The 12,801-nt window shown below is 46.1% G+C and overlaps 1 protein-coding gene across 1 annotated transcript in view; it reads left to right on the top strand.

Moving 5' to 3' along the window:
* Positions 1–12,801, top strand: part of CEP192 (centrosomal protein 192) — a 187,149-nt gene that overhangs the window by 72,802 nt on the left and 101,546 nt on the right. Inside the window, exons 18-20 of the mRNA XM_050938869.1 lie at positions 3,067–4,153; positions 4,252–4,378; positions 5,857–6,031. Coding sequence (XP_050794826.1) covers positions 3,067–4,153; positions 4,252–4,378; positions 5,857–6,031 — 1,389 coding nt within the window. The remainder of the gene's footprint in view (positions 1–3,066; positions 4,154–4,251; positions 4,379–5,856; positions 6,032–12,801) is intronic.

The raw sequence follows: 12,801 nt of genomic DNA, 5'->3' as shown, positions 1-12,801 counted from the left end.
CTGCACCCTTCATCCCCTCAATGATGGATGACAAAATGGCTTTTTGCCTCTGCTGGTATCTTCCCAGTTCATTGACCCTGTTTCAAGAGATAAGAAGGCTTCCTGGGGGTGCAGTCTCCATCCCCCATTGATATTAAGTGGTCATCTTCCCCCACTTGCTTACCTGATGGCTTTGTTGACCTTGCATGTAAATATGTGTTTCATAGTCTCTGGTCACACTTTGCTTAATTTACATTGGAGACAGTCAAACCTGCAAAACAACATTCTTTCTTTTGTCTAGGATAAGTTAGGCTTAGGCATTATCAAACACTGTTTTAGGAACATATTTCCAGTAGACAGCTATAATTCTTTATACGCCGCCCATATATACATAACACAATATTAATAATGACCAGCATATTACCAGTTTGCATATGAAACACTATATGACACCTTTTTAGATACAAATTATGACAGCAGTGAGTTGGGGCAATGAGTGTATCAGGTCTGCTGCAAGTTATGGTGTGAGGTGCCCTTTGCCAGTTGGCAAAGGGGCTCCCTGGGTCACATACTTATCAATAAAAGTTGCATTCCTTGTGGCCATCGCCTCAGCCAGAAGTGTAGATGAGTTTGGAACCCTAATGATGGATTCTCTATACATTCCATTCCATTCGAACAAAGTCTCATTAAGACTACATCTGAATTTCACTCCCAAGGTACTTTTGGAGTTCTACTTAAACCAGTCAATCCGCTTACCTGTGTATTTTGTAAAACCCCACTGCATCTGAGGAGGAGACTTCCATTTCCTCCTCCAATATGTAATGAGCATTGGCTTTTTACCTACAAAGGTCGGAAAGAATCAGAAAATCACCTAGGCCAGAGGTGGGCAAACTACGGCCCGTGGGCAACATCCTGCCTGCGGGATCGTCCTGCTTGGCCCCTGAGCTCCTAGCTGGTCAGCTAGCCCCTAACCCCTCCCCTACTGTCCCCCCTGCCAGGCTTATGCAGGGCAGTGCAGCAGTGTGTTTGGCTCTGGCCGGGAGGCATGGCTCCAGACATGCCGCTCTGAGCAGCATGGTAAGGGGGCTCGGGCCAGGGGGTTGGCTATAGGGCAGGAGGTCCTGGGGGGCAGTCAGGGGACAGGGGGCAGTTGGATGGGGCAGAGGTTTGGGGGGAGGGTAGGGGATGGGGAACAAGGCGGATTGGATGGGGTCGGGGTCCTGGGGGGTCTGTCGGGGCGGGCGTGTGGATAGGGGTCAGGGCAGTCAGGAGACAGGGAGCAGGAGGGCCGGCCAGGGGGTGGTGTCTCAGATGGGGTCGGTCAGGGGACAAGGAGCAGGGGGGGTTGGATGGGTCAAGGGTTCTGAGTGGGGCAGTCGGGGTGGATAGGGGGCAAGGGCCAGGCTGTTGGGCAAGCACAGCCTTCCCTACCCAGCCCTCAGTACAGTTTTGCCCCCCAGTGTGGCCCTCCCCTTACCTAGACTGTTTTGTGCCATAGCAGAATGACTCTGAGGTCAAGTTGTATCTTTCCAGAGGCTCTTTAATTGAATCTCTGGCAATTTCCTACTTTGCTACCGGCAGTAATATCTTTCTCTCCCTTATCCAGTAAGGGCTCATTCTGCAAGAGGAGAAGCAACATCAGGGGTATTGCTTCAGGCTGTAGCTTTACTTAATGTTTCCAGGGCAGCTACGTGGAGTTTCATCCACACATTCACAAGACATTATGCTCTAGTACAGGACTTCTCTACTGACTCATCCTTTGGGACAGTGGTCTGTCAAAAAGTTTTGTTGCCTGCATCCTGCCACCCTCCTCCTACTTTAGTACTGCTTCAGCCATCCACAGTGTAATTATACATAGGAAACAGCACTCAAAGAAGAGAAAGTTACTTACCTTATAGTAACTGGTGATTCTTCGAGATGTGTGGTCCTTGTCTGTATTCCACTACCCACCCTCCTTCCCCTCTGTCTCCAGTCATTTCTGAATTCACTGTAGAGAAGGGACTGGAGAGGCAGTCCATCTACTCTGCCCTTTATATTGCCAGTTTGAGGCATGAGGAGAGCAGGGGTGCACTTGTGGGCCAGTGGACACTGCTTGCAAGAATTCTCCGATTCCAGGGACATGAAGTGAATATGTGCCTGCAGTGGAATACAGACAGTGACCCCCCCATCTCCCAAGAACCTCCAGTTACTATAAGGTAAGTAACTTTCTCTCAGGCAGGAAAAGAAAGTATAAAGAAGTCTGCCGGTGAGTAGTATGTATTCAGAAATTGGCTTCAGTTGTGGCTTGCTTTATCCAGAGATTCTCTCTTTATCGTATCTGAAGCCTCTCCCCTCTTTCTTGTAAACTGGCATGTTTCTGTTCCAGTCTCCATTATCTTAGTCCTGGTTTCTTAAGTTGAATTCATAGGAGGCGTGGAGAGGACTTTCTTTAACTGTTATTTGCTCCCAGGATGCCTTCTGTACTAATTCTTATAAAACTTGCCAGGTTGTTGCTTTCATTAGATCTTTTCTAGACACTTTCTGAAACTCTTCTGACTTCTTATGGTACTGATTTTTTTTATAAACAAACTAAATAATGTTTATGCCTTATAAAATATTCCAAGGCGTTTACAAGTAACTCACAAAATTTATAACACTCCTGTAGGCAGACATGTCAAACCCACAAAAAAACCTGTAGAAATTGGGCTTGTTTTTGGCTTACTTGGCTTGTGAGTTGCTTGTTGGCTAGTTTTTGGCTTGTAGCTTGTTGCTTGTTTGGCCTATAGCTGGGAGTTGATAAAAAAGTAGCAACAAGCTGCAACGGGGGGCAAGCAGGGACAAGGAGGGGTGAAGAATTGGGCCCACCACAATCCCAGACTGCATGCCAGGGGGATCTAATCACATAGTGTTGGGTTTCTTAGGGATTGGCTTGTTTTGGCCTTGTTTTGAAATGAAATTAACTTGATTTTTGGCTTATTGTGAAAATCAGGGTGCTTATTTATCATGTGAAAGTTAGTGACTCAGCCTGTAGGAGGCTAAGGCTGAATTACTAAGTTACTTTTAAGTAAAATTAGGGTTAAGCTTATGTCTAACTTTATTTCATTTTAGGAAAGACTTGATAAAAGCAAATTTGAAGACAAGCTGCCTGATTTCATAGATCCTATCCTGAGCATAAGCACAATTGCTTCAGCTATTGCTAATGCATCTGCTAGTGCTGATCCTTCTCAATTAGCTGCTATGATAATGGCTCTTTCAAATAAAAGTAGAGAGAAACCCTTCCTTCCTAAAGCTGATAAAGATACAGACCTCTCCTTCATTAATCAGCTTTTATCCAGCAAAAAAGAAAAGCATAATGCTTTTAATATGGAGAAATATCTTAAAAAGACTGAAGAGGCTGGGCATGAAAGTGAGCCTGAAAACTTTACAAGATCTGATGTATCTGCCCATGATCTTATTTGGGATAGTTCTTTACCATATAAACATAAAAGTCAAGATACTCAGGCAGCAGACTTGCTAAATAGTAATCTTATGAAGCAAGGAGGAGGGAAATGGCTTCTGGACTGTGCAGAAAACTTTTATGAAGAAAATGGCACCCAGAATTCCTCTTGTCCATCTGACTTCTGTGAGAATAGAAAGAAAACTGTAAACAAGGCTAAGCATTCAGAAAAATCATCTGATTTGATAACTGGTAAACAGCCACAGCCCAAGAGAACTAGCCTTACTTTAAATGTACTAGATACAGAAAAGACATGCAGTGAAAATGAGAGACAAGGATTTTTGAGTGTGCCTGCAACAAAAAAGGAGATGGTGTGTATAGGCAAGTGTACTTCAATAAAGCAATTTGCTAGCCAAACCAATAGCCTCACAAGCTCACATATTAACGATTCCAATGAAAATAAAGAAACAACTCATCAGGTGATGAACAAAATTGTTTCTAGATCAAGTAATGACTCAATGAAGAGAGCAACTACAGAAAGCACAGTGTCAACCAACAGCTTAAAACTTGTCCAGCAGTCTAGTATTCCATTACCTATAAGTCCCACCAACATAAAACCTACACAGAAACTGAGCAAAGCTGAGAAGAGACAAGGTGGAAAAATGCAAAAAGGAATCAAGGAGGCTCATGCTACTTGCAATAATTTTGTAAAACACGTGACTTTTGAGAAGCCTTCTGTGACTTCCCCAAGAAGTATCGGTAAGTAAATGTATAGTCTCGATCCATTTCCTAAATGGCCCATTTTGAAAACAGTCTTGTTACTTTCATTGTGCTTAAAGGGATTATTCTGTCAACAGATCACAAACCCACATCTTCTGAATGTGACTTACAGTCGTCAGAGGATGAACAATATAGCTTCAGACCCTCAACTTCACCATTAATTCATTCTTCTCCCAGCGAAGCTTCTGGAACAACTCTTTCAGGGTAAACTCTTTTGATGGGGGCATGAGGAACTAACATTTCTGTATACCCCTATTTATGGTGTATTTTGAGATGCCTACCTGAAAAGGTAATGCCAGAACTCAATTTTATTGAAGAATCTTGTTTCAGTAATGTATGACTCTTAGTGTCCGTCAGTGATAAGAATTGGTAGGTTTTTTTATTTTTTCCCAAAAATGCAAGTGACAGGAGCCTTGAGAAATAGTTGGCTTTCTGTATTTCCCTGCTGGTTTGAGCAGAAGATCTCCACTTCAGATATCAGCTTTGTTTTGTGGCATTGAGATGAATATGGCAGTTCACACTTCTCAGAGGTATTTTTTTCCAGGCTAACTCAAGCAGACATCACTGGATTGGTTGCAATTTGTGGGCTTTTAAAGTTTTATTTGCAACCATAAGGGCTGGAAGCTTTCTATTTTTCTTTTCTTTCACAATTCAGGTTCTAAGAATTGCAAAATTTAATTGGGATTGTAGGCCTGGAGCTGTAATACTGATGTTTAATTTAGCCCTGGTCAATATATAGTCCTAAATTAATGTACTGACCATAGCTAATGATGATAAATGAAACACAGCCCCCTCAACAAAACAAGTTTGATAGCCTTACCCTAATTTTCATGTTTCAAGTTATTGTTAAACAGTAACTTTTTGTTTAGAATTAAAACGTTAATACTGTGTTGTACATAGTGTTAATTTTCAGAATTTTGGGGCATGCAGCTTTTTCCCAGAAGTTAATACACAATCTATTTTATGCTGCTTATGTATTACAAGATGTGAAATATATAGCTTTGGGGTATCTTGATAAATAATAGTATGATGATATTATATGTGACTCCTTTATATGAAAGCTTTCATAGTTGCCCCTCCCTTGCACTCTGGAAAGGGGTTCTCCATGCAGAAAATGTACATTGTAGGTGTTAAGTAAAAAGAGATGTTTGATGCTCTTGGGGAAAAATATCTACTCCTGTTGATCTGGATGTTAAGGAACGCCATATGGTGTTAAACATAATGCGAGAAATACAAACTTGCTTGTAGTGAAGGCCTCTTTGTGCCATAGCAGTTTACTTGTTAGTTTTAGAGTCTTAGACCATTTCCATAACCATAGTATCAGTGTGCCCAGGCTTCAGTTTTATGGCTCAAGATGTGCCCTTGGCAACCCAAATGTAGATCTTATTGAAACTGGGGATTTGTGCATACATATCCAAGGGCAGAATTGTGACTGGTACACAGATCATAAGAAACAGATGTTTTTATTATTCAGAATCCTAGTGTTGACTTACGTATCTTTTGGTGGTTGACCTATCCAGTTATTTTTCAACAGTAAATAGTCTACAGATTGAATTGAACAATGCAGCTACTTAAGATAATTAAATACCTAAAATGTGGTTTCTAACATTTAAATTTTGATTTTGGGGGGGATGAGGGGAACGTACAAGTCAATATTGACAAACTTTGCATTTCCTCCTTAGATCTGAAGCTGATTCTCCTTGCACAGCACCTTATTTTCAGAGTTCTGCCTGCAATGACAGTACCTTAATTGAGTCAGTATGTTCAAGTCCTAGCATGAGTCAACTGACATATGTCTCTGCAACTGACAATACCCTTAAGAATATAGCCATGATACCTAGTGCAGTGAGACGTGAGGTAAGATAGTTTTGATCTCTAGTTTAACCATCTATGTACAAGTATTTTTTTTAATTCATTAAATTGTCTTTGAAATACTGAACATTTTAATGATTTTACCTACAGTTTAACTTTTGACAGGGGGCTTTAAAATATAACTTGAATGAAAAGTTTGTGGCAATTTTTATTTAAGTGAATAGTTACCATCTTTTACTGAATCAATTTGTCTTTAAAATTGACTTATTGAAAGAGAGTTGCCCTTTTTTGCCTCTACAGTCATTAAAGGAAGTGTGGAGCTTTTCCAGTTTGTTTTTTTACAATGGGGAAATATTGGGACTTGACTTACCTGGTGAGTGCCCTTCTGAAAGTGGAAAACAAAAGACTAAAACCTGAGGAAATAAATGCAGAAGGTATTTTAGTTATTGTCTGAAATTGTTCTTCGAGTGATTGCTCATGTGTGTTCCACAATAGGTGTGTGTGTTCGCCATATGCCCCGTTGCCAGCAGTTTTTCCCCTAGCAGTATCCGTAGGAGAGCATCCCTAGCGACCCCAGGAGTGGCGCCTCCATGGCGCAGTGTAAGGGGCACTGTGCGCTCCCTCCATCCTCAGTTCCTTCTTGCCGCTTGTGCTTTGGAACTGCTCTGCTCCAGCTTGTCTGCAACTTTCCTTTAGAACTTTTGTTCGTTCAGTGTAGTACCACCTGTAGTTGAAGTAGTTGGTGTAACTTAGTTTAGTTTATTACGCCCAGGCCAGGCGTGCCCCGGGTTTTAAGTCATATGACACTTGAAGGCGACTGATGCCAGTGAGTGATCCGCACATCGACTGTTTACGCTGTCTGGGTGAAACTTATCTCAGTGTTTGCTGGAGATTTGCAGATCTTTCAAGACTCAGACCGAGAGAGAGAGACATTTGGTTCTGGGCTATCCTGATGGAGTCAGCACCGCTCTGAGTCGGTACTGGGTATCGTGGTGTTGATACACAGTGACCCTTGATGCTATCTACCAGTTGGTGCCGCTCTCCGTCCGCGAGGCACACCAAGAGGGCTAAGAAGAGGCCTTCGTCACTGCAACACCGGAGCTAGACTGGGGGAGGGGCTAGATCCATGTTGGGCAGTCCCCAGTCCCCATTGGCCTCCAGCTCAGGTTGAGGGGAGCAGGCTTCCCTGGATGTCCTCCACACTAGAGGCCCTGCATGTCCATTCGGAGCAGGCTTCCCTGGGTGTCCTCCGCACTAGAGGCCCTGCAAGCAGCTCGGTACATTATGTTCATGCCAGTACCAGGAGCACCACCAATGCTGGCTCCATGGTCCAGAGGCAAGCTACCACTGGGATCTCCGCAGTCTCCCCCGGCTCAGTACTGTTTGCGGTTGAGGAAATCTTCCTGATGCTGTTTACTGCTCAGCGACCGTTGCGTGTGTAGTGCACGCTGGTCACCATCGACCCTCACCAGGTTGTCTGGTTGGGTTCTGACTTACAGGGGCTCCAGGCACCGCTCCACCTCAAGGAGCAGGCACCATTGAGAGAGAGGACACTGAAGGTCTTTGTCTCCGAGGGGCTACCGTAGCTGGTCGCAACACTAATGTCGACTCCATTCTCCTTCGTCATCTCGCTCCAGGATCCTGCCATGGCACTGCTGCCACAGTTCTGGGTGTCAATTGCTGGTGCTTGGCTGGCGCGGATCCGCCCGCTGGAGCCGATCATGGAGCAGCTGCTACTGGCAGTACCGTTCCTCCACATCGGAATCGTGGTCTCGTGGTTGGTACCATTCCCGCTGCCGCCGCTGCTCCCAGCCCAGGGATGGCGGCAGGTCATACACCAGCCCAGTCTCCCTTCATAGTCATCGATCGATGGGACAGACCAGTCAGGCTGAACAGCCTGCTCCTCCGGTGCCACAGCAGGTGCCAATGTGCCCCATGACCCCGACACAGCCCCTGGTGGGGGCTCGCTCAGTTACTGGAGGCTAGGAATGGCCGTTGGCCTCCCTGTCCTAGCCTCCGAGAAGGGAGTCAGTGGGACTTGCATCTTCAGTGCCTTGCCTGGAGTGGGACCAAGTGGTGAGTCCTCTGGTACCCACAGACACGTAAAGTACCACGCCTGCCTCCTCAGCCTCCCCTGATGAGGCGATTATGGCCCCTCCTTCCTCTATTCCGCAGGAGGACTCTAAAACCCACCAGGAACTATTGAAAAGGATGACATCAAGCCTCAGCCTTCAGAGGAGCCCTCAGATCTCTCTTCAACATTCTATCTGCCTTGGTACCAGGCAGGGTGGCTCTTCCACTCCAAGAAGAGGTGGCAAAAATTTCAAACACCTTGTGGCAAACCCCGGCTTCTTTGCCCTCCCCCCCCCCCCCCGCATCTAAGAGGGCCGGAAGTACTTTGTGCATGCCAGAGGGCATGAATACTTGTACATCTACCCTGCCCCCAACTCCCTGGTTGTTGAGTCCCTGAATCAGAGGGAACAGTAGGGCCAACTAGCCCCTAATCCAAAAAATAAAGACTCGAGGCTGGACTCATTTGGGAGAAGGGTTTATTCGTCCTCAAGTTTCCAGTTAAGAGTGATGAACCATCAGACTCTCCTAGGTCGGTCTAAGTTCAGTTTGTAGGGCTCTCTTCCCAGATTTGAGGATTCCCTCCAGGAGCGTGACAGGAAGGAGTTCAAAGCTCTGGTGGAGGAAGGTAAAGCAGCTGCCAGGGCAACCCTGTAGGCAGCATCATATGCGTCAGAGACGGCTGCACAGTCCATGGGCCTCTGTGGTGTCCATGAGGAGGGCATTGTGGCTCCTGCTATCTGGACTGTCCAGTGAGGCACAGAACTCCTGCAGGACCTCCTGTTTGATGGCAAGGCTCTATTTGCAGAATAGACAGACATAAAGCTGCACGGCCTGAAAGATTCCTGCACTATGCTTAAGACACTTGGTCTCTCTGTTCCAGCTCCGGCTAGACCTAAGTTTAAGCTGCAGCAGGCTCCCACTCAGGCCACCCACTCTAAATATGAGCCCCCTTATAAAAAGTCACAGGATTATAAGAAACGCCCACAGAGGCAGTCACGGTCTGCCCAGCAGCCTAGGTCCTCCAAGGGCAAAAAGGCCGGGAAATGGCGGTTTTGATGGGACGCCTGGGGGTGACCTACCGTTCACATCAGGGATTCACCCACAATCAAGCTTCACTTCTCCAACCGGTTGTGTGCTTTTCTCCCAGAGTGGTCGCGATGAGTCCTCAACACTGTCTCTTGGGGCTACACTCTCCAATTTACATCTACCCTGCCCAACCACCCACTGCTGCTGTCCCTCTGGGGACTCCTATCACGAGGCCCTGCTTGAGCAGGAGGTGGGGCGGCTCCTTGGCTTAAGAGCAGTGGAAGTGATGCCAGCAGAGTTCAAACACAAGGGGTACTACTACCACTATTTCCTTATCCTGAAGGCCAAAGGGGGGATCAGGCCCATCCTGGACCTGTGAGGCCTGAACCAGTACATGGTAAAGCTCAAGTTCCACGTGGTCTCTCTGGCCTCCATCATCCCTTCCCTGGGTCCCGGGTACTGGTACGCAACCCTCGTTCTGCAAGACACATCCATGTATTCAAGGGGCATAGATTCTTTGTCCATTTCACGGTTGGGCAGGAACACTACCAATTTACACTTCTCCTGTTTGGCCTGTCCACTGCTCCGAGGGTATTCACAAAGAGCATGTCTGTGGTTGCAGCCTACCTCAGATGTTGTGGGGTCCAGATCTTCCCCTATCTGTATGACTGACTGGTCAAGGGCAGCTCCTGGTTGCAGGTGCAGGATCACGTGGTGCTCCTTCTGTCCACGTGCGCTACCCTGGGCCTAGGTGAACGACACTAAGTCCACATTAGCCCTGGTACAGTGCATAGTTTATTGGTGCAGTCCTGTATGCCACATTGGCCAGAGCCTTCTTCCCACTGGACGGATTTGAGACCCTGAAAGAGTCATTGACGCAGTCGCAAGATTTCTCATGATGACAGCCAAAGTGTGTCTCCAACTCCTGGGTCACATGTCAGCATGCACATATGTGGTTGGCCACTCCAGACACAGGATGAGGCCCCTCCAGCTCTGCTTGGCCTCAGTGTTCTTCCAGGCCAGAGATAAGATGGAAAAGGTCTTCACTGTGCCTGAGCTGATTATTGTCTCCCTACAATGGTGGTCCTCCCTGGGGAACATGCTCCGCAGGGTCCCGTTCAGGGACAGGCCCCAGTTGGTGAAGCTGGTGTCTGACGCTTCAGACGTGGGATGGGGAGCCCATGTGGGGGACGTTCAGACCCAAGGTCTGTGGTCTGTGCAGGACCTTGCCCTGAATATAAACGTCAAGGAACTCATGGCGGTCTGGCTCACGTGCATCGCCTTCCTCTCGTACCTGGAGGGCAGAGTGGTCAGGGTACTCACAAACAACACGGCCTCAAAGTTTTACATCAACAAGCAAGGCGGGGCCCACTCCTCTGCCAGGAAACCCTCAGGCTGTGGGACTTCTGTATAGCCCATGACATTTGCCTGCAGGCCTACCACCTACCGGGCACCCGGAACTCGCAGGCAGATCGCCTGAGCCGAGACTTCTCCTCTCCACACAAGTGGTCTCTACACCCAGAGGTGTTGCATAGACTTTTCCAAGAGGGGGGAACTCCCCAAGTGGATCTGTTCGCGACTTGGCAGAACCACCGGTATCCCTGGTTCTGCTCAGAGGGGCTGGGAGTAGGCACTATTTCGGATGCCATCCTTTCGGATGTCAGGCCAGTTTCCCTATGCCTTCCCCTCGATCCTGTTGATCGTCAAGGTCCTGGAAAAGATAAACATAGACAGGGCCCAGGTCCTCCTGATTGCCCTGGCGTGGCCCAGGCAACATTGGTAAGTTTCGCCCAGACAGCGTAATGTGCTGTCTTAATCTTCCTCCTATCCAGATGAAGCAGTTTTCTCAGGGGTATCTTCATCCCCTATTGATGACTACAGGGCTCACCAGGTACTCTTAAAAGGGTATCTTTGGCCTTGGACATTCAGGTAGAGTTGGTTAAGGAATCTTCTTGCCACCTTGTTGATGATCTGGCCTTGGGTGGTGGTGCCAATTAATGAGGCTATTTGAGAACTTACTAAGGCTCTCTGGTAAATTCCTCCTTACTCCCTCCCATATCTGTGCAAACAAAGTGTAGATATTATGTGCCTCATGAGTTTTGAGAACTTTTATTCCCACCCTCCTCCATGGTCACTAGTTGTTGTCTCTCTTGCCAACAAGAGGGAGAGCCAGGGCCAACAGGTGTCTACCCCTAAGTCAAGGGACAAAAAAGCTAGACTTGTTTGGTAGAAAAGTGTATTCTGTGGCAGGGTTACAGCTTAGAATTGCCAGTCAGCAGGCTTTATTAGGGCTACATGACTTTAATATCTAGGTTGTTATTCTAAAATGTAAAGACAAATTGCCTGAGGATGCTAAGCAGAAGTACCTTTCACTGGTAGATGAAGGGAAGCTGGTGGCGAGAATGTGATTCAGCTGCTAGGACCATGGCCTCTACCATCACCCTGTGCAGGTACCCATGGCTGCAAACTGCATGGTTGCCCCAAGAGGTTCAGCAGACAGTGCAGGACTTGCTACTTGAACGGACATCCCTCTTTTCCTCTTGGAGGATAAACTTCATAGCTTAAGCAGCAAAGAATCCTGTGGCACCTTGTAGACTAACAGACATTTTGGAGCATGAGCTTTCATGGGTGAATACCCACTTGGTCGGATGCATGTAGTGGAAATTTCCAGGGGCAGGTATATATATGCAAGCCAGAAGCAAGCTAGAGATAATGAGGTTAGTTCAATCAGGGAGGATGAGGCCCTGTTCTAGCAGTTGAGGTGTGAAAAGCAAGGGAGGAGAAACTGGTTTTGTAGTTGGCAAGCCATTCAGTCTTTGTTTAATCCTGAGCTGATGGTGTCAAATTCGCAGATAAACTGAAGCTCAGCAGTTTCTCTTCGAAGTCTGGTCCTGAAGTTTTTTTGCTGCAGTATGGCCACCGTAAGATCTGCTATTGTGTGGCCAGGGAGGTTGAAGTGTTCTCCTACATGTTTTTGTATATTGCTATTCCTAATATGTATATACAAAAACCTGTAGGAGAACACTTCAACTTTTCATATGCTGTAATATATATACTGCTTAATGTATTTTTCACTCCATGCATCTGATGAGGAGGGTTTTAGCCCACGAAAGCTTATGCCCAAATAAATTTTAGTCTCTAAGGTGCCACAAGGACTCCTCATTTTTGCTGATACAGACTAACACGGCTGCCACTCTGACTTTTTTAAAAATTCAGGTTTATTTAGTTAGGGGAATCTATCCTTTGCTCTGTAGAAGAAGAAACTTGGGCTTATTTATTTTTTATTTATTTATTTAGAAATGCAGTTAGCACAATATGTACTTTAGGAAAGTGAAATGGAGTTACACTAGCCATGGAAGCTGACTTAACTGGTGGGAATTTGAGGAAATGGGGCATTCCTCAGCAACTTACAGGTCTAGTTCTGTCCCCAAGTTCCAGGCAGGTGGAAGCACCTACTGCAATTTATCTGTGGACCTTATTACTAGAAGAAAGGGAAGTTTCAGAAATTTGGTTAAACTTTATTATGCCAAGTGGCCCTGTAGATACTTCCAAGCCAGGATTCCTGTTCCACTTTTTGGTACGTACCAATGTAAACCCTAATATTTTTCCTATAATTAGGTGAGGCAGAATTCAATGTTTTACTTTCTATAATTTTGATAGATAATATTAATGATTATTTTAAGCTTTCCCCCTACCCCCCAATTTTTATCTATTTT

The sequence above is a fragment of the Gopherus flavomarginatus genome, chromosome 2 (genome assembly GCF_025201925.1).
Source record: "Gopherus flavomarginatus isolate rGopFla2 chromosome 2, rGopFla2.mat.asm, whole genome shotgun sequence".
NCBI classification, from domain to species: Eukaryota; Metazoa; Chordata; order Testudines; family Testudinidae; genus Gopherus; species Gopherus flavomarginatus.
The sequence above is the reverse complement of the archived record's forward strand: the minus strand, read 5'-3'. Positions and strand labels throughout refer to the sequence as shown.